The following is a 19079-nucleotide window of genomic DNA, read 5'->3' on the forward strand; positions in this document are numbered from 1 at the left end:
TTACTTGTGGGCCCAGCCCTGGATGTGCTGAACACTTGAAGATGGCTTCAATGCAAACCCCATGAGATGGGCTGGGGAGGGAAATTTATTAAGTTCTTTGCTGGATTGAAGGGGACTCAAGTGTTCAGCTCCCAAAGGACTGAGTCAGTAAAGATCACAAGAGTAGGCCTGTGACTTCTGCTAATGTAAACTTTAAATTGCATCAGTATATTTCTTTTTTTTTTTTTTTTAATGTTGAAAAATGTTTGTCCTGTTTTGATTTTAAGAAGCGCTATCTAAGTAAGCATTTGATTTTTCTCTTAATTGCACTGCAGAAAGCTATGGAATAGATGAAGGTAACAGGAGACCCTTTACCCATCCCTGTATGCTTGCAGTTTGGAATGATGTGGAATTTTAAAGCTTACTATTCACTTTCATTTAATAAACATTATTTATTTATAGTTAAACCAGTTAGCTTTGGGATTTTAAAGAGGAAAATGCAGTATTTAAAAAAAGAGATGAAAAAGGCATTTATCACCTTGTTAGCCAACTCTACATGACATTACTTCTGTAGTGTTAATGATGTCAAAGTTGAGGATATGAAGTTCTAAGCTGGTTGGTTATAATTTTTCTCTGAATCATATAAGTAGAGGTGAAAACATATACTGTACATGCTTTTCTGTTATTCCTGAAATATTTTTCCATGTCTGCTAGAAATTAAATTGCAAATGAAATAATTCAATTGCAATTGATTACATGTTTTGCTGAAGTGCTGAGCCATTTTTATCAGTAATATTCTCAGCCTATTAAACTATGACATTAACAAAATTGCATAAAGCCACCAAACATCTCAATTTTATTTCAGTTACGCACTGGCAGAGGTGTAGTGCACTCAAAATTTCACTCTTTCATTTTGTCTTTATTTGCCATCCTCTCGTTCCTGTATTTTTTTCTTGCAGTTACCTCTTTAAAAGATCTCTGGGCTTTTTTGATGGTTCCAAAATCTAAACCAGCACATGGTGGAGTCCTCTTAAACAGCCAAAGGGGGGATGTGTGCTGAGTTTAACATCATTGGTGTTGCCTTCAACTGTTTGTGTGCTTTGTCTTTCATCAGCTGTAATTTAAAAAGATTTAATTATGTTTATTGCACTGAAATAAGTGCATTGTAATTAATTTAACAATCTCACAGTTCTTTTCTTTTGCTTTGGTTCAAACTGAGAGGTTTGAGAGGTCTCCACTGTGTGTGTGTGCAGCATCTCTATAGGTTGGTGTGCAGCAAATGTTAATCTTAGTTTTTCATATGTGAGACATTTGAGTGACTTACTTTGAGTTTTGTGTCTTGTGGATTATTTCCGTGCCCTTCAGCAGAAACTTAATATTTCAAGTGCATTATATTCTTGTAGCCAGAGATTATGAAATTCAGAGGGAGAGGATTGAGCTGGGGCGCTGCATTGGGGAAGGACAGTTTGGAGATGTGCACCAAGGAGTTTACATGAGCCCGGTAAGCCTCACTTCTCAAACACCAATTCACAACAAAACTCTGCTAGGTAAAAAAAAAATAAATAAGAGTATTCCTTAAAGGTCTTAGTTGGAATCTTCCAGAACAAATAAAGATTTGGTCCAGTGACAATCTCGCTGTCTCTCTCACAACAAAGCCTAATAAAGTTCCTATGTTTTCCTGAAATAAAATACTAAATACTTGGACACTGTTCCAGCAAAGTCCCAATGCAGAAGAGTCACCTCAGTTAAACCAGGCAGGTTGTCAGGACTTGTGTAATTTAGGATGGTGCTCATGAGTTTTTGTAGAAAGACAAAGATTTCAGTTTAAATAGATCAAAAAAAAATGTGTAAAATAGCAAAAGAAAACTGCAAAAAATAGTTATTTTCAACAAAGACCCCTAATAAAATAAATATTTAATATTAGAAGAAATTGTTGGAATTTTGATAGATTATACAAGAATTCTTGAGGACAATAATCTAATTCTAACTTCAGCAACAGCTGGTTAGGGTCCTGGGCTTCGGGGGTTAAATAAGCTTCAGTGCAATATTTTAGAAATTAGGATAAATGTTCTGTTTCAGGCAAATTTGAAGTCTGCTCTGATACCCTTATTTAGAAAGCACATCTGATATAATTTGCATTGAGAGAGACTCTTATTTTTAATTTAATTCTGTTCAAATTAACAGGAGTACCAGGGTGTAATGGTTCAATCACTTGGTGAATGGTGGATAAGTCTAGAACTCTGTAAAACTAAAGACCCTTTTCTTATGGGCTGTTTTGAAAATGTTGGCTGTCTCCATTATTTTTTGTGAATTGGAAAATGGATTTTACTCAGGCATTCTTTGTTGAGATTTTTAAACAACCACCTGTGGATTTATTTTTTTAATAAGAATGTACTTCATTTAAGACACTGGGATATGTGAAGGTGAAACAGAACAGTGATGTCATTAAATTTTCATGTTCTGGTCACAGAGTGCAACTTACACTCTGGGAAAAAATCTTAAAATCAATGTAAGATTAGTTCTAATAACATGGTAGTGTACCCTTTATATGTTCAGCTTGAGTGCAGAAATATAGGGGATATTCCTTGCCTTTTGTTCTGCTAGCTCAGAGCTGAATCTCAAAAATTCCATTTATCCCTGTTCATTGCACTTGTAAAGTCCTGATTCAGCATCCACCTTTCCCAGGTACTCCTGAAGGGTCACAGCCAGGCTCAAGTGTAGGGTGCTGAATGGAAAATGGGTTTATAGATCCAGCATCCTATTGCTCAGCTGTAAGCAGTCCAGGAATCCCAGATTGTCTTTAAAGTGGAATTAATCCCAAAGTGTCATTTAAAAAAACATTTCCTGCTCAGTACAGAAAATGTGTCCAGTCTGATACATTCTCACTGGTTTGTCTCCTTATCCAAAACCAAAAAATCCAGAAAACCCCAATATCAGGCCTTTTCCAACATTTATTCTTCCAAATCTCTTTGCTGGTTGCAGACACTCAGATTCTTCTCTTTGATGCCCCTGTTGGTTAAAGGATATTTCAAAAAGTTGATGTCAGCACCAGGAGAGGGATGGGTCTGGCAGGCATCCAGAGGTCTCATCCCCAGGCTGATTATTCAATCCTGGTTTCATAAGGGAATAATAAAATCATGATTTACCATCAGCTTTTTCAGTTAGTTTATGGACATTTGATGTGTGAGAAAAGGATTAGATCAATATTTTCCTGCAAAGTCAACTTGAAGATCTCTTTTGTGATCAACTTTGGAAATAAGACACTTCATCCTGCAGAATAGAAATACTATTCTAATTCTGGTAATTTTCATCTGTAAGTAGATTTAAAATAGACCAAGCATGAGCAGAGATGGAACATAATTCTGAATCTTCATTTCCTACTAGCTTTAAAAATTGGATGAGGATGTTCATCAGTGCTGTAGCATTTTGAGGAAAGGTTCATTTGTAAACTGCTCATTAAACAATGGACAATTCCCAGTTTCCACTTGGAAGGAGGACATGCAGGTCCTTGAACAATCCCATTCCTAATGTAGAAGCTTAGTTTTAAAACACTTCAGCTGCTCTCAAGCCATCAAGAGCTTCTTATTTTTGGGTATTTGGAGGATGAGAAGTCAGATGAGAAAGTCCATTTGATTTTCAGTACATGTGGTTCTGTTGAACATGGTGTTAAAGCCTTGATCTGACTGACTGTGAAGACAGTATGTAAAAATCTTAGTTTTACTTTAATTTGTAGTCTGGGTTCACAATTACAGCCAATCTTTCCTGTGAAAGAGCCACAAAAAGTCCTTAATTTGGTTTTCTGGGTTGCTTGCTTGTATAAGCCAAATGTGGTTTTTAGGCACAGATCTCTTTCTTTCCTCCCTCTATTTTTGCTAAATATTGTTAAAAGCTTACCTTCCTCAAAAGCACAAAAAGTTTACAGTACTATTCAGTTAAACTTACCATCCTTTATCATAATTTTTCCACAATTTAACATGGTTCAAAACAGATTAAATATTTCCAACACACATTAGTTGTAAATATTTTATGCAAGATGTCTTGATTATAATGGTATTTTAACACTGAAGCTTTCAACATGTCATTTCTCAACTAAAGGTATTTTATTTAATGGTATTTTTTCCCAAAGTAGTTTTGTTAGAATTTTAAGGACCAGCTTTTGGTAGGCTGTTGTAGGTGGTTTGTATTTCAGCTATTTCTCAATAATATTTTTCAGGAAAATCCAGCTATGGCTGTTGCAATCAAAACGTGTAAAAACTGCACTTCAGACAGTGTTAGAGAAAAATTCTTACAAGAAGCCTGTGAGTATTAAGCAACTTCTTTTGGGGTCATGTTTGTAATTTCTTGCAAAGACTGTGTTCCACCTGTGCCAGAAAATTCTTACACTGCTGTAAATATTTTAATAATATGTACCCTGATGTTTTCCCCTCCTACAGCATGTGCCAGGGGGCTGCTCTACATCCTTGCATGGCCCATGTGTGTGATTGAATGTGGGTTCTTTATTTTCCAAATTGAGTGCTGATGTCTGGCTCCTGTAGGGCTTTAGAACCAATTTTGGAACATTAGATCTCATACTCTATTTCCTTCTTTTTCCTTAGTGAATTAAAAAACCCCACAGCACTTTCTCTACTTTTTTGCTTTGGAAGGTCAGGTAGTTGTCCTTGCTAGAAATGTCGTGTCCAAGAGGGATCTGCTTTGAAAATTCAGAATTAAAATCTATGCCAGAATAAGCCATTTTTCTAAATAATTGCCCACAAATGTTGCATTCCCCAAGTAGCACATTTCATGTCTGGAGGAAGGCTTTTTGTTGGGGTAAATTGGAACAGAAACTTTTAAAAGAATATTAAAGTTACTGATTCCTCTATTGTTTGGTTTTGCAAGCAAATTAAGATATGGCACCTAGGCCTTAATTTTTGGCTATTATCCCCTGCTGTTGTATACCTCTAAATGTTATAAAGATATTTTATTTTATCAGTAAAGTAATTGGTTGTGGTCAGATAATACAGTATATTTTAGTCACTATTCCTTTATTCAAGGAGTTTTTTCAACTCCTTCAGAAGACCTGTGTTAATAGCTAATGGTTTCTCATTTTTGAATGTCATATTTTTTGTAAATTACTGTAATTTTTTCCATTGCATTTCTATCTGTTGGAGCAGTAAATACCATTGCTTACAGCAATAACTCAGCAGTCACAAGGTAGGCTGCTGTCTCCTGGCAGTGTAGAAAATAATTGCTCATTGAATGCTCCTTATTATGCTTCAAGTTTGACAGATTAGGAAATGCTGCTGTAGTCGACACATAAATAGTATTTTTCAATTTTGGTTTAATAGTTTTGCCTTTTCTTCTTCCTCTTTTTCATTCTAATGCCCATCTGTTGCCTTTGTCTTGTGTTCAGACTGCAAATTTGCTCAGAACAGTTGCTTACTTCACTGAATTAATACATTTATTTCCTAATATTTTAATATCAGGAATATAAAGATATTTTGAGGTTTGCCTATGGTGGAGTTTTCAATTCTGAAAAGATTTAGCAGCTGTTACTGCCTGCATGATATTTCATGTTATTTATTCCCTAAGCTATGTCAATGATAGGGATGTTTACTTTATTGCAATTTTCTCTGTATTATTCATAACAGTCATATTTTAAAGAATATATTATCCCTCATAAATTTCTTTTCAGGAAGATATGTTACTAAACTGTTACAATTTTTGGTGTTATAAACACAATTGTCCAAGGATTTTTTTGGGGCTGTCGTGTATCCAGAAGTAGATAATTCAGAGCTCATCTGAATAGAAATCCAAAACCACCTCCTGGTTTTAGCTTGTGGTTAGTGTAAAGCAGAAGAAAATGGATTTTATTCTTGCCTAACTTGAGGCAGACTGAAGCAGACTTTCTGGTTTGGTAATTCCTGTGTATTTCTGCTGGCACCACAAACTACAAGTGTGGAGGAGATGCTGCAGGAGGGTCACATGAGGGATGTTTGTGAAGGATACAGAAAGGGTGGTTTTGCCATGCCTGTGTTGGGAGAAATTCTGCTCCTCTGTGGTGAGACCTGCCCTGCAGAGCTGCACCCAGCTCTGGGATCCCCACCCAGGAGGGACCTGGTGCTGTTGGAGTGAGACCAGAGGAGGCCACAGAGATGCTGCTAGGGCTGGAGTATCTCTGCTCTGAGCCAGGCTGGGAGAGTTGAGGTTGTCACACCTGCAGAAGGCTTTTGGCAGACCTTGGAGCACCTCCCAGTGCCTAAAGGATGCCTGCAGGAAAGATGGGGAGGGACTCTTTAGCAGGGAGGGCAGGGATAGGACCAAGGGTGATGGATTTACCTCAAAGGAGGGCAGGTTAAATTTGATTTTAGGATAAATTCTTTGATGAGGGTGGTGAGGCCCCGGCACAGGTTGCCCAGAGAAGCTGTGACTGCCCCATCCTTGGAGGTGTTCAGCACCAGGATGGATGGGGTTTGGGACCAGCAAGCTGGAAGGTGTCCCTGCCCAGGGGAGGGGGAATTGGAACTGGTTGGTCTTGACAGTCCCTTCCAACCTGTACCAAACCGTTCTGGGACTGTCATACTGTGTAAAACATACTGTGGCTGTGCTGCCAGCACTGAAATTAACTCCATGGGAAATAAAATGATGTAATGATTAAATAAGATTTTTGTCCATATCATAATCTAGCAAACATGTTTTTTCCAGTAATTGAATTATACAGTCTGTTTTTACCTCCTCTTCCAGTAGAAAGGCACAGATTAACTGGTTGTGCACTGGTTTGACAGGTTGTTTCCTTAACTTAGGTTATGTTCATAACCAGATCCAGGGCTGAGAGGCAGAGCCTGACCTGACTGGCACCTTCCACAGCAGTTTGCATTTTTGTGAGTGCAGAAGAGCAAAGCTCAAGCAATCACTGTTTCTACATGCCCTCAGCACATGGAATGACCAGAAATTACTGCTTGCAGCAGTTGTTTAAAGTCCTGTGATTATCTTCTCTGCTCATGGGCAAAATGCTTAACACCAACAGGGGTTTTTTTATTTTTAAAAAAGGTTTTATGTAATGCACTGAATTCTCTGATTTCCTTTCAGTAACAATGCGTCAGTTTGATCACCCCCACATCGTGAAGCTCATTGGGGTTATTACAGAAAACCCAGTCTGGATAATCATGGAGCTCTGTACACTTGGAGAGGTATGAGAAATCCTCGTGCAGCTCTGCTCTCCTCTCTTTTAGCTCACAGAAAAGGCTGAAAAAACACTTCATAATACTAACACATGCCATCAAGCATGATATCATACTCCTTTGCAGAGTTATGGGCTCAGAAACAGGAGTGGCAGCTTCTGACCTTCTCCTCCACCGGGGGAACTGCATCACCTCATTCCAGGGTGATTTAGTCAGAGTTTTCAGAGCATTCAATTGCAGTTCCAGAGTGTGAGAGCACGACCTCTGTCAAGATGATGATAATGTGATAATCAGTTAAACAGCATTTGCAAACATACCTTCCAGAAGTAAACTGTACATCTTTTATTCTTCATGAGTAATGCTGCATTTTCTCTTGGAACATTGAATTTCTTATGTTGGTTTTTTTTTTTTTCCTGTAGAATATCTGTAGCAGGGGCTGTAGATAAGATTACTTCCCTCATTATTATGTTTTTTGGATGAATGCTTTAAAGAAAATGAGATCTCACTTTTTCTAATCGATTCGTTTTCTTTGAGCCATGTTTCTGAAAATATGAGCTGCAGTGATATTTCATTCAACATCATATCATTGTCATTGCAATTATCTAACTGCAGTGCATTTTCCAGAATAAAATAGGAGGGATGGATAGAAAAACCTGTAGTGGAGAAGTCATTTTCTGTCAATAGATTTCCTTTCCAGTGCCCAAATCACTTTTCAAAGCCTTGTTTTGATCTGTAAGGACACTCTAGTGCCACCTTACAGTAGATCCTGCCTGCCTTATACTGGGAATAGAGCTGACAGATACTCTGCACTGATATTGGCCACTCTGAGCTAAATACAGTTTTTTAGCACATGTAGGTTAAAACTAATTATTAAAATGAATGCTTCTAAAGCAATACTGAGCAATCTGTGTTTGGGTTAGCCAGGTCCTGTTAGGTTCTGAAGTGATTTAGGCCATAAATGCACTCAAGGGTAGAAAACCCCAAAAAGTACAAGAGTTCTTCATTCTGCAACAGCAACAGCAGATGCTTTTCAAAAAGAGATGGAAAGAATGCTCAAAATTGCAGTTATTTTTTTAGCTTAACAGTTGTCATATAGAAATTGAATTCTAAGGCAGTCACAATTCTTCATGGGAGGTGATTTTCTTTTCCTCATCCAGCCTTTAAGGCAAGGAGGTCATGCCCATTGATACTCATTTAAACTTCACAATTTGAAATATGCCTTTTTCAGCTTTGTTATTTTCTTGTCCTAATTTTTTTCTCTTTTTTCTCCTTGGTGCAAAAAGCTGAGGTCATTTTTGCAAGTAAGGAAGTACAGCTTGGACCTGGCCTCTCTGATACTCTATGCTTACCAGCTTAGCACAGCTCTTGCCTACTTAGAGAGCAAAAGATTTGTACATAGGTAAGATTTCATACATATTTATCTGTACCTGTCTGTTTTTATATGTCACTGCTCTTAAAATTTTAGGGAGTGTCATTTTTGCAGAGGTTTCCACTAAAATTACACCCTTTTCAAGGGTGACACCTGCTGGTTCACTCCTGGATTGACTTGGAGCCGGTGCCAGATTTCAATCGGAATCATTTTCAGTTGTTGCTTTGTGGTTACAGTATTTTTTCAAGCTGTGAGTCAACTGTAATCATTCAGATATAGAAAAGCAAAACAAGGGCAGATGGCTTCTTAAGTAAAGAGATGGGGAAATAAAATATTTATAAAATACAAGTACTTGCTTAACCAAAAAATGAACCTAAATTTCCTTCATGGTGTGTTTTGAATTTTACTCCCTTGAATGTGAGCATGAGTTTCTAATGAGAAGAGACTGGCTTCAGCCTTTTATTGTGTGCAACTAAGAATTCATAAAACTCCAGTTATGAAGTAGAATTAATTTTATGAAGTAGAATTAATTTTGAACTTAAGCAATTCACTTGTGTTTAAATACTATGTAATTCTATATATGTCTTGAGGTAATGTATAAGCAAACACTTGCATGTGAAGTAATAGCTATGCATAGATATGTAGATATTTATGTTAAAGCATGTAAATAACTACAGGGGAGAAAAGGAGGCTCAGAGGGGATCTTGTTGTTTTCTGCAATGAGAACTTGAGTTCCTTACTAGGAAACCTCCGACAGGACTGCAATCCAAAACCAGTTCCTTACCTTTGCAGGTCAGGAGATAAATTTTCTTCAGGTGCTGATACTTCACCACTTCATGTTTTGAAATTACTAGAAATGCTGTTTCTTCTGTTTGGCAGGGATATTGCTGCTAGAAATGTGCTGGTGTCTACCACTGACTGTGTGAAATTGGGTGACTTTGGTTTGTCCCGATACATGGAGGACAGTACTTACTACAAAGGTGAGGGGACCTCTGGATCGTTCTTGCAGTGAAAGCACAGTTGCTTCTCACATTGTTGAGGAATTAACCAGGTTTCCTTGGTCTAGCTGGTGCATTTGTATAAAAAGGCAAGTTATTCAACACTTAATTAATGGCAGTAAATCCCTATTTGTGCTTAAGAAGAAGGATCACAAGGTGTGATTTAAGGTGCAAAAAGTAGCAAATTCACATGTAGGTTCAGATGAATGCTGAGTTTGTGTTGTCACTGCATGCTGCATGCTTCAGATGCCCTTGGACTAGGGAGATTCAATGCAGACCTGCCTTTGAAGGCTACTTTTGCCCCATTTTGGATGGAATACTGAGCTTTGGTGTCTCCAGCAGCTGAGAGCTATCCTGCAGTGCCTGAAAGATGGGAAATGGGAAATGCAGCAGGAAAATAAAGATTGCATGTTGGGTACCAAGCAGTAGCATTCCAAAGCTGTTTTATATTATTAAACCATGACTACATAAATCTCATCCTTAATATTTTTCTGGTTTCATGTATTTTAAATTATCCATTATCTGTCCCCTTACACTCTGTTGTGTTTCCTCATTTTATTTGTCTCACTTTGCTGAGCTACTTTTTATGTTTTTAATTGCTAAGAGGGGAAATAATTTTGACGCGATCATTTCTTGATGTGTTTTGAGGTTTGTTATTGGGGTCTTTAAAGGAGGTTTGGGGGATTATTATTATTAGTTTGGGTTTTGTTGGTTCATTTTCCATTTCATGTAAAGCCAAACATCCCTATGTATTGATATTTGAAGTACTTCACTGGAGATTGGTTTTGCCTATAAATTATTTCAGTGGGAACAGAGTCTATTTTTGAGCTCTGTCATGGGGATAAGATCCTGCCCTCTCTTGCCTTCCCTGCAGCTTCCAAAGGAAAATTACCCATCAAATGGATGGCTCCAGAGTCCATCAATTTCCGACGGTTTACCTCAGCTAGTGATGTGTGGATGTTTGGTAAGTGAAAACCAAGTGGGGAGGATTCTTTGTGTCCTCTTGGACGAGTCCAGTGTTGATTTTAACTGCTATAAAGAAATAATTTCCAAATATTTGTCACAGTTTTTACTGTGCATTTTGAAAATCCAGTTTCTTCCAGTGTCTTTTCCACCTCTGTATTTTTCTTTCCTTTTCCTGCTCAATAAGCCTGAATTTTCATTAATTTTTTACCTCTGGTAAGAAGCTGACAGAAGTGAAGTTGCAAGGATATTAGTTCATAGTTATTACAGAGATTATTTTTGTCTTTTGGTTTTGGTTTGGTTTTTTTGTGTTATACCATTGTCATTTGCTGTTTCTCTGTTATATTTTGACTTTTTCTTTATGTTGATATACATTTCCTTGCTTAATGTGCAATCATCCCATGAGATACCAAATTTCCAGATCCTTAATGCTAAATTCCCACTTAACTTGTCTTTTATAGCTCCTGGCCTCTTGAAAAATGCAGCCAGAAGCTCATTAAATACAAGGGTAAATAGACATGTCCTGAAACCTTGATCTTTTTTCCTAAATATACAACATTTTATATGAATATGATGTCCTGTGCTCCAACTGGTGCTGACTGAACACAAAAGTGATAAGACTTGAAATAAGAGCAGGGCAGTCAAGTAAGAGTTCACCTTCTCTACAATTTAAAATTTGATTTTTTTTTTTAAAGTGAAGGTTTTAATAATAGTTTGAAGAAAACTCCAGTACTGTCAGAATTGGAAAAATGAAGCCTGTGGAACATTTTGGCCAATTCTTAAGTGACAGACCACGTTCTTCTAATGCAGTTTCAATAGAAACTGTTTTATTACACATTTTCAGCACAAAAAATGTGGATCAATGCCAACCCTAAAACCTCCCAAAATGAAAAGGCACTCTACATGTCAGAACAAGCCAGTTGGAAGAAGGAGTCAGAGGGAAAAGCAAACACTTTCTACCTTATAAGAGAGGAGATTTGAATATGAGCAAGCAGTGGTTTAGGGCAGGTAAAAGACTGTGTGAGCCAACTGTGGGTCACTCTGCCTCATCAGGAGGTGAGGCTGGTGCTGTCTGTGTGATCCTGCTGCAGTCACTCCTCTGCTGCAGGTAAGTCCAAACCAAGTCCCTGGTTATATATTTCGGAAGAAATTGCCTTACTAGTCCAAAACTGGGGTTTGTTTCTCTTTGGACAGCTCTTATTGTTTGCTCACAGTGAAGAAAAGGTGGTTTTGTGTGTGTCCCTCAGGTGTGTGTATGTGGGAGATCCTCATGCACGGGGTAAAGCCCTTCCAGGGAGTGAAGAACAATGATGTGATTGGGCGGATCGAGAACGGTGAGCGGCTCCCAATGCCTCCAAACTGCCCTCCCACCCTCTACAGCCTTATGACCAAGTGCTGGGCCTACGACCCCAGCAGGAGACCCAGGTTTACTGAACTTAAAGCACAACTCAGGTAGGGTTTGACTTCTGAGAGATCATTTCCTTTGTTCAGAAATATTTCTGTTTGCTTTATCTTCTGTTACGGTGTTTCGGTTCTGTGGAAAATACGAGGCACGGTGTTTGGAGTTTTTATCTTCAAATGGCCAGGTTGATGCTGGTCTTTGGGAAAACTGGGCTTTATCTGGTAGAGAAAATGAGATTAGGCAGTAAATTCAAATAACTGGAAATATGAATCACGTCCTTTCTCTTCCAAGCAAAGCTCCACATTTTACTAGCAATTTGTTTATAATTTTAATTACAATCCTTGGGAAGGAGGTAAAAAGAATTTAGAGTGATTATCTAAACAAACATGCTGTGAGCTTCTGGGGTAGACATGTATCTTAAAAAAACGAAGCATCAGGTGAGTTCTGTTGGAAGTTACTTTCTTGACATGTAGCACAGTAGTTGCACAGTCACAGCTGTCACAGGGCAGTTGCAGAGCCTGCAGTAAATGCAGCATCATAGACAGAAATTCCTTTGCCCTTTGTAAACCAGGATATAAACTGCCTTTGTGTTTATCTTGGAATGAGTGTGAGCACACACCTTGCAGACCAGTCTAAATTCACACCTTAGTTTATTCTGCAGTAATATATTCCAGTGATTTCACCAGCCCCAAAGTGGGAGGGATATTTAAGCTTTGAAACATCACTGAGATAATGTGCAGGCACATTTGATATTTGTGACCAAATTGGGTCACAAATGTTGTGACTTTTGGATTTCATGACTGCTCAGGATGTATTTTGCATAAGTCAGTACAAGCTTTGAGTAACACTTAGGTTTTGCTCACTGACAATCCACACTGGGAATTCTTGTAATTCATTGTTGAATTCTTTGGTTTTACTTCAGATTTTGTTTCGAAGTTGTACTTTGTGGCATGTTTTATTTTCATAGTATTGTGTTTTTGCTGTCACTGAATTTTCATGGTTCAAGATAATTCACTGGTGGTTAAAATGAGAGACAATTTGAATGTAGTTATGATGCTGTCTCAGAGCTGCTGTATGGAGAACTGGAAGACCTTAAAGTTTTTTCCTAATTCTTAAAATTTCGTACAGTTCCACCATCTGTTACTCTGGGAATTCCTGTGTAGACTAATAATTTGCAGAACTAAGGAAAGACTTGACCCTTCTCACAGATAACTTCCATCCTCCATTGACTGTGTGGAGTTAGGACAAAGGGAGGAATGTCAGGGCTGGGTAGGGATTGCAAGAAAAAATGTGACAGAGTTGTGTGATTTGGGTAATAGGTGGAAATTGGCAATTCACTTGCTTTTTGTCTCTTTTTGGCTCTGAAAGCCCAGGATGATTGATAATTTGCAGCCAGGTTGTACTGTTAAAGCTGGTTGGCACAGATGAGAATGAAGCCCTTAAAAGAGTGACTGGAAGATAGCTGTGGTGTGTAAACCCAAGCAGGGAGAGTATCTCACCAGGGAGGAAAGAGGATGAGTAAATCTGGAGTGTGCCCAAGAGCCTGGCTGTCCTCAGAACCAGCACTCAGGACATGCAGCAAGGCAGGGTCTCATTGGTTACACATCAAAATGTTTCCCAGTGTGCTTGGGTGAGCTCTGAAACAGGTCACCCAGAAAGACTCTGGAATTTCCATGCTGGCAGACATTCAGATTTTGATTGGAAAAGGCTCAGAGCACCTGGCCCTTGCTGTGCAGGGAGCCCAGCTTCAGCACTGAGGCCTCCAGGCACCCCTTCCATCTCATTGTGCATGAAAAGTGCACCCACTGTGGAGGGGTGTTTGCTCCTCTGGTCATGCTGGGAGATTTGAAGCATTGTTTTCAGGGCAGCCTCTCTCCTGGGGCCACTGCAACCCTAAAATCCAGTTTTCACTCTGTTCCCACCAAAGCAGGGAACTTTCTGCCACACCAAACTGGTGACCTTTATCTCCCAAATTTAGGCAGCATGGTTGTCCTTAGGGGTGCTTTTTTGCTGCTCCAGACAGAGCCAGCCTCTCACTGGAAAGGTTGCCAATTCCCTGATGATGAGGCAGTCTCAGGCAGCTAGGGAGGATTGGGTTTCAGAACTCAAATTCCCATGAACTTGCAAAAACAAGCTATTTCCCTGGTGGCCTTTCCCTGTGGTGTTGCTGCTGCTCATTCTGGATGCTGTCCAGGGTAGACTCTTCAAGCTGAGAGCAGACTGGATGTTTGCTTGGAGCCAGATACAGCACTTCAGCATTCATTCCTCTCTGGTTTAATGAAAAAAAACTCCATGGCTTTGGGAAAAATCTTCTGCATCTGGAATAGCATTGATGGGAGCATAAGCATTTCACATGCTCTCTGTTATTTGGTGCTTTTTCTGTTTCATAGTAACAGCTGCTTTACCCAAACTGAATTTGCAGCTGATTGTGCAAGGCAAAGGTGCTGATTTCTGCACAATTTATGCACTGTTATTTGTTGCTACATATGAACTTAAGTACTGTTATTAGAGTAGTAATTTTATAGCATTTGATCTGTCTGAAGTGGATGTGGTTGAGTCAGTCTTCCCAGCAAACACAGAAACAAATGGGTGGATTGTGGATTTCCAAATGTAATTTATCCTTGCATTCCAAGCCCCTGTTTCAAGTGGTGGAGGGGGGTTAAAAGTCAGATTAGGTCAGGGCAGTGAGGTGCTACCCTGCTGCTCCTGCAATTCTGACTTGGTCAGAATTAGAATACAGGATTTTTTTTAATTGGGAAGCATGTGTTGCCTTACTGGTTTTGTGTAGAAGAGATTTTTTTTGTCTTGCAGTACATGGTAAATAATATAAATGGATTTTAACTTTAAACTTAGAAAGTAATGTAATTTCATGACATTTTTCACTGTGTCTTGGAACAAATTTTGTTTAAAGTACTTTTCATGAACCCACTCTGCTACAAATAGCAAAACAAGGAGCAGTTGTGTCATTGCAGAGGTGACAGTGTCACTGTGGCCCATTGCTGGTCACAGGTTTTAACAGAGTGCTTCCCCCCACTGGCATCCTGGCACTGCAGGTCACATTGAAACAGCTCTTAAAAGAATGGGGGGGAAAAAAGAGACAGATACTATGCTTTTAAAGTCTGGTTTTATGACAACAGTGTAATAATTAACTGATGAGAGCTGGACTTGAGCCTTTTTGTCACTGCATTTGATGTAGATCCTGAAATGTTGCTTATAAATGAAAATTGGTAAAGGTGAGGGCAGTTTGAGTCTTCTTTTATGGCATTCTGACAAAAAAAAGATTGTAACACATACTTAAAGTACATGATGGAGGCTGCAAAATGCTTTGCTGTTCTTCTGTTCTTTGCCTGTGAGCACTAGGAATAGTCCATTATCCATAGAAAGGTGCTTTCATCCTAGAACAGTATGTGCAAGTGTGTTCCTCTGCATCCAGCTTTGTATTTCTGAGTGGCAGAGGGAAAGACAGAAGTTGCATTTTGGGTGTCAGCACTTAACGTAGGATCCCACCCCACTGTAACAGGAGACACTGGTGCTGCTGTGCCTTTCAGAATATGAGGATACAGTTTAGTATTTTAAATATTCCTACACTGAAGGTCCCCATAAATGTTTCTTTTTTGCTGTCACAGGACAATTTCACTATGAAGTTGTTTGTAAATTATGTAAGTTTATCAATTATGCAAACTTAATAGTTGAGATTTTTCTTGAGACTTCACCTCACAGAGAAGTTGAGTTGAATTTGTCTGTGCTACCTCAAGGTTTGCTAGGGGAACCACAGGGATAGAATTCTCTGCTTGCTCCTCTTTGCTGCTAAAAATATGTGCAGTTTGGGAAAATATGCCTAGATCTGACTTCTCCTGACCTTCTGCAAATTCTAATAAACTGTTCAGAGAACTTGAGCAGCTGCACTGAGGAAACGTCAAAAATATCTCTTGGCACACTCTTCCTTCATCCACAGACCAGTCTTCCCTTTGTGAAGACAAAGACCTTTCTGTGAGTCATTTCTATTCCTTGTGGTTTTTTCTAGTAGTGCTTCTCTGAGGCATTTCTATTTTATATTCTTGTCAGCAGAATCAAGGGCATCCAAGTACAGATGCTGCTGCAGCCCTTCAGCCTCTGGCCAGGCTGCTCTGGGCTGCTGGGAAAGAACCTCCTGATGGCACAGGCATTGAGAGAGCAGGGAGGATGAACTGCAGTTGTAAGGCAAAAAGCTGAGCCTGTGTTAAGAAAAAGAAGTAATTTCAAAAGAAATTTGTCATTTCTGGTGATACACGATGATGGTGTTGCACACTGGGGCACCACAGATAAAATGGCTTTGATAGCACAGCAGAGGTATTGGGGTTTCATTCCTTTTTATGGAAAACCAGGACTGTGCTGTGACAAATTCCACACACGGCCCCAAATTGTCAGTAAGCCATCTCTAAATTTAGCCAGCTACTACCAGCCAACTCCATTCTATTCTTTTGCTCAGATTAGATTAACTGCTGTACCAACAGCTTGGTTAAAAACCTACATTTTATTCATTTCTCTTTCATTAATCTGGGCACACTTTTTTTTTTTTTTTTTTTTTTTTGGTCTTGTTTTATTGAGGGGTTTTTTAATCCTGAGGTCTTGAAAGATGATAATCATGGTTCATGGCTGTTGGCTGCATGTTGGCTGCTTTCTCATGCTGCATAAAAATACAGGATACCTGAAGTGTGAGATAGCTTTAAAGCAGGAGGTTTGTGCCAGTTCTTCACGGGTTCAAGTAGGAAATCTTGCACTTTCCTTATTCTGAAGGAAGAGAGGTAAAATAGAAGGATTCTCTCTTCATTCCCTCTGTTAGGCTGTAGCTGTGTTTACATGGTAGTTCTAGCAGGGTGACTTTTACAAATAACTTGTCTGATTTTGCTTTTGTTCCACATTCTTGTGTTGCTTCAGCAATGATGGATTGAAATTGCAGCAATAGTTATAAACTTGATTTAGCTGCAGCAAGACAAGCTTCTTTGCTTTTTAGAAGTGGCATAGTTTGGGGTTTTTTTGGCTGAGTAAGGAAAAGCAAAGTTCTTGTCTCCAGCAGGAATTTATTCTTGAAATAAGCAATGAAGTTCCACGATGAGAATAGATTGCTGGAGTTGATCTCATCCCCTGAATGAGTAATTCTGGGTGGTTGTTTAGCAGACTGAACAGGAGATTATAAACTCAGAACTTAGCTTTGTTTCTGGAAACTCCTGAGTGATAAAGAAGCTGAAGTAGCTCCTCCACAGGATTGTCTTTACCCTGGGGACAGTGATATGGAAATAATCTGCCCTGCTCACATCTCCAGACTGTCCGCGTAGCGTGCGGCTCCAAGGAATTGGCAGCTCCCTCTTCCAAGGCTTCTCTCTGAGTCTTTTTCAAATGGCAAATATCCAACATTAATAAGCCACATAGCAGAGCTGGGAGGAGGCTGGCTGTGGGGGCAGCAGGAGCACGTTCAGCTTCAAACAGGCTTTTTAATAGTCAGAACAGTGGTAAGTAGCAAACTGGTTTTACTACTGTCTTGTACTTTGTGAAAATGCAGCCTTTTGACCTGAATGCTTAGAAGCTGAGTGAATACTGTCAGATCTTTCTGTTTTGCTAAATTGCTTTGCTGAATGTGTTCCTGGTTAGGCTAAAACGTAAGAGCTGAAGAAGTATTTTTGACTGCTTTCTTTTAAAAAAGAAAAAAAAAACCCCAGTGATCTGAAGCTCTTGAGTTTCAGTAAAGAACATTTTCGATTTGTTTTGAACCTTTGCAGCAGTTCAGTAGAATATTTTCTTGTGAAGATTAAGCTTTCATGCAAGTAAGTGCTTGATTGATTGTCTTTGAGGACTTCTCTGTGTAATTGCACATAAAAAGAACTGTTGTGGAAAAAAATTTGTGTGTGAGATCAAGCACAGCTTTCTGAAAATTGATGCTGTTTTCATTGTTAAAAGCACCCTGGTAATCCTACAGAAATATTTCTCCCTGATACTGGTTTTCAGACACAAAACCAGTGTATGTAAAATAAGTTTGGCTCTCAGTAATTTTATAGCATTTCAAGTTAAGTACTGTTTATTAGTCTGAAAAATGCAAGAGCTGTGGGGAGAGGTTTGTTAGTCACTGAAACGGGAGTTTTGCTTGATTGCAATGTGTTTTTCCTTAGTACAATACTGGAGGAAGAGAAGCTGCAGCAAGAAGAACGAATGAGAATGGAATCCAGGCGACAAGTCACGGTGTCCTGGGACTCAGGAGGATCAGATGAAGCTCCTCCCAAGGTAGCTAAGACTGCAAATTACGTGTGTTTAACAAAAAACAAACATAAACTTGCTTTTTATTCCCTTTATTTCTTCAGAGCCTGCCCTGATGGGTTGGTTCAAACCACGGCATTTTGGCCACTTCTGTCCCCATCTGGGAATCTTTGCCTGAAATGACCCAGCTCTGCTTGAACTGTGCTTAGAACTGATCTGTGCTGTGATATTGCTTTAAAGATTTTCTGTTTCTACTTGAAATTGTAAAAGAAACCCATAGATGCCACAAAACTGTCTCTTGGCTTTTCCTTCTTGCTTGTAGCACTCCTGTAAATTGTTGGCTAATGAGCTCTCAGGCCAGCATGAAGTTTATTTATAACACATTAGTGACAGGACAGGAGTCAGCTAATTGCATTTTCCTTCTTCTGGACAGAAAATGAGGGGTTTGTTTCCAAGGAACATACGTGGTTTAGTTTCCACTTCGTTTTCATTTCTGTCCTGTTTGGATGTCACTGATGGCTTCTGCAGCTGTGGGAGTCCAACCTCACCAGTTCCCTCTCACTCTGCTTCCCCTCAGAGTTATTTTTGCAAGTTGTTGCTTGAAAGTTCGAGCCTGTATTTTGAAGAATTTAAATTTTGTGCAGTCACCACTGTATTGTGTGTGTCCTGATAGCTTGTAGTGAATTCTGGGAGCTCCCAGGTTCTGGAATAATAATTAATTAATATTAATTCTGATAATAATTCCAGGAGTACTTGTGTGGCACCTTGTGCTGCACACATTCTCCGGCACTCATAGAAAGGCAACTTTTGGTTTTGGTTTAAGGGGAGGAGGAGGGTTTGTGTTTGTTTGGGGATTTTGGTGTGTTTTTCTCTCCATTTCCACGTTGTTGTCTGATAGATCAAATTTCTGAGCTTAGTTCTGCATTTTGGTACCTTGATGGCAAATAGAAAATGTGGGCAGTGGAATTGCTTCTTTCATT

General features: G+C 39.1%; 1 protein-coding gene across 10 annotated transcripts in view; it reads left to right on the forward strand.

The window, feature by feature from the left end:
- Positions 1–19079, forward strand: part of PTK2 (protein tyrosine kinase 2) — a 189561-nt gene that overhangs the window by 149128 nt on the left and 21354 nt on the right. For 6 of the 10 annotated variants that reach the window (XM_084207209.1, XM_084207210.1, XM_084207202.1 and 3 more), the window contains 9 exons: positions 315–335; positions 1383–1480; positions 4193–4277; positions 7048–7148; positions 8423–8538; positions 9388–9488; positions 10381–10470; positions 11717–11921; positions 18015–18126. In XM_084207209.1, the coding sequence (XP_084063335.1) occupies positions 315–335; positions 1383–1480; positions 4193–4277; positions 7048–7148; positions 8423–8538; positions 9388–9488; positions 10381–10470; positions 11717–11921; positions 18015–18126 (929 nt within the window). Of the gene's footprint in view, positions 1–314; positions 336–1382; positions 1481–4192; positions 4278–7047; positions 7149–8422; positions 8539–9387; positions 9489–10380; positions 10471–11716; positions 11922–17354; positions 17361–18014; positions 18127–19079 lie in introns of those variants that run through there. The other 4 variants (XM_084207204.1, XM_084207207.1, XM_084207208.1 and 1 more) reach the window with 2 other exon arrangements.

The sequence above is a fragment of the Fringilla coelebs genome (genome assembly GCF_963513975.1).
Source record: "Fringilla coelebs genome assembly, chromosome: 1".
NCBI lineage: Eukaryota > Metazoa > Chordata > Aves > Passeriformes > Fringillidae > Fringilla > Fringilla coelebs.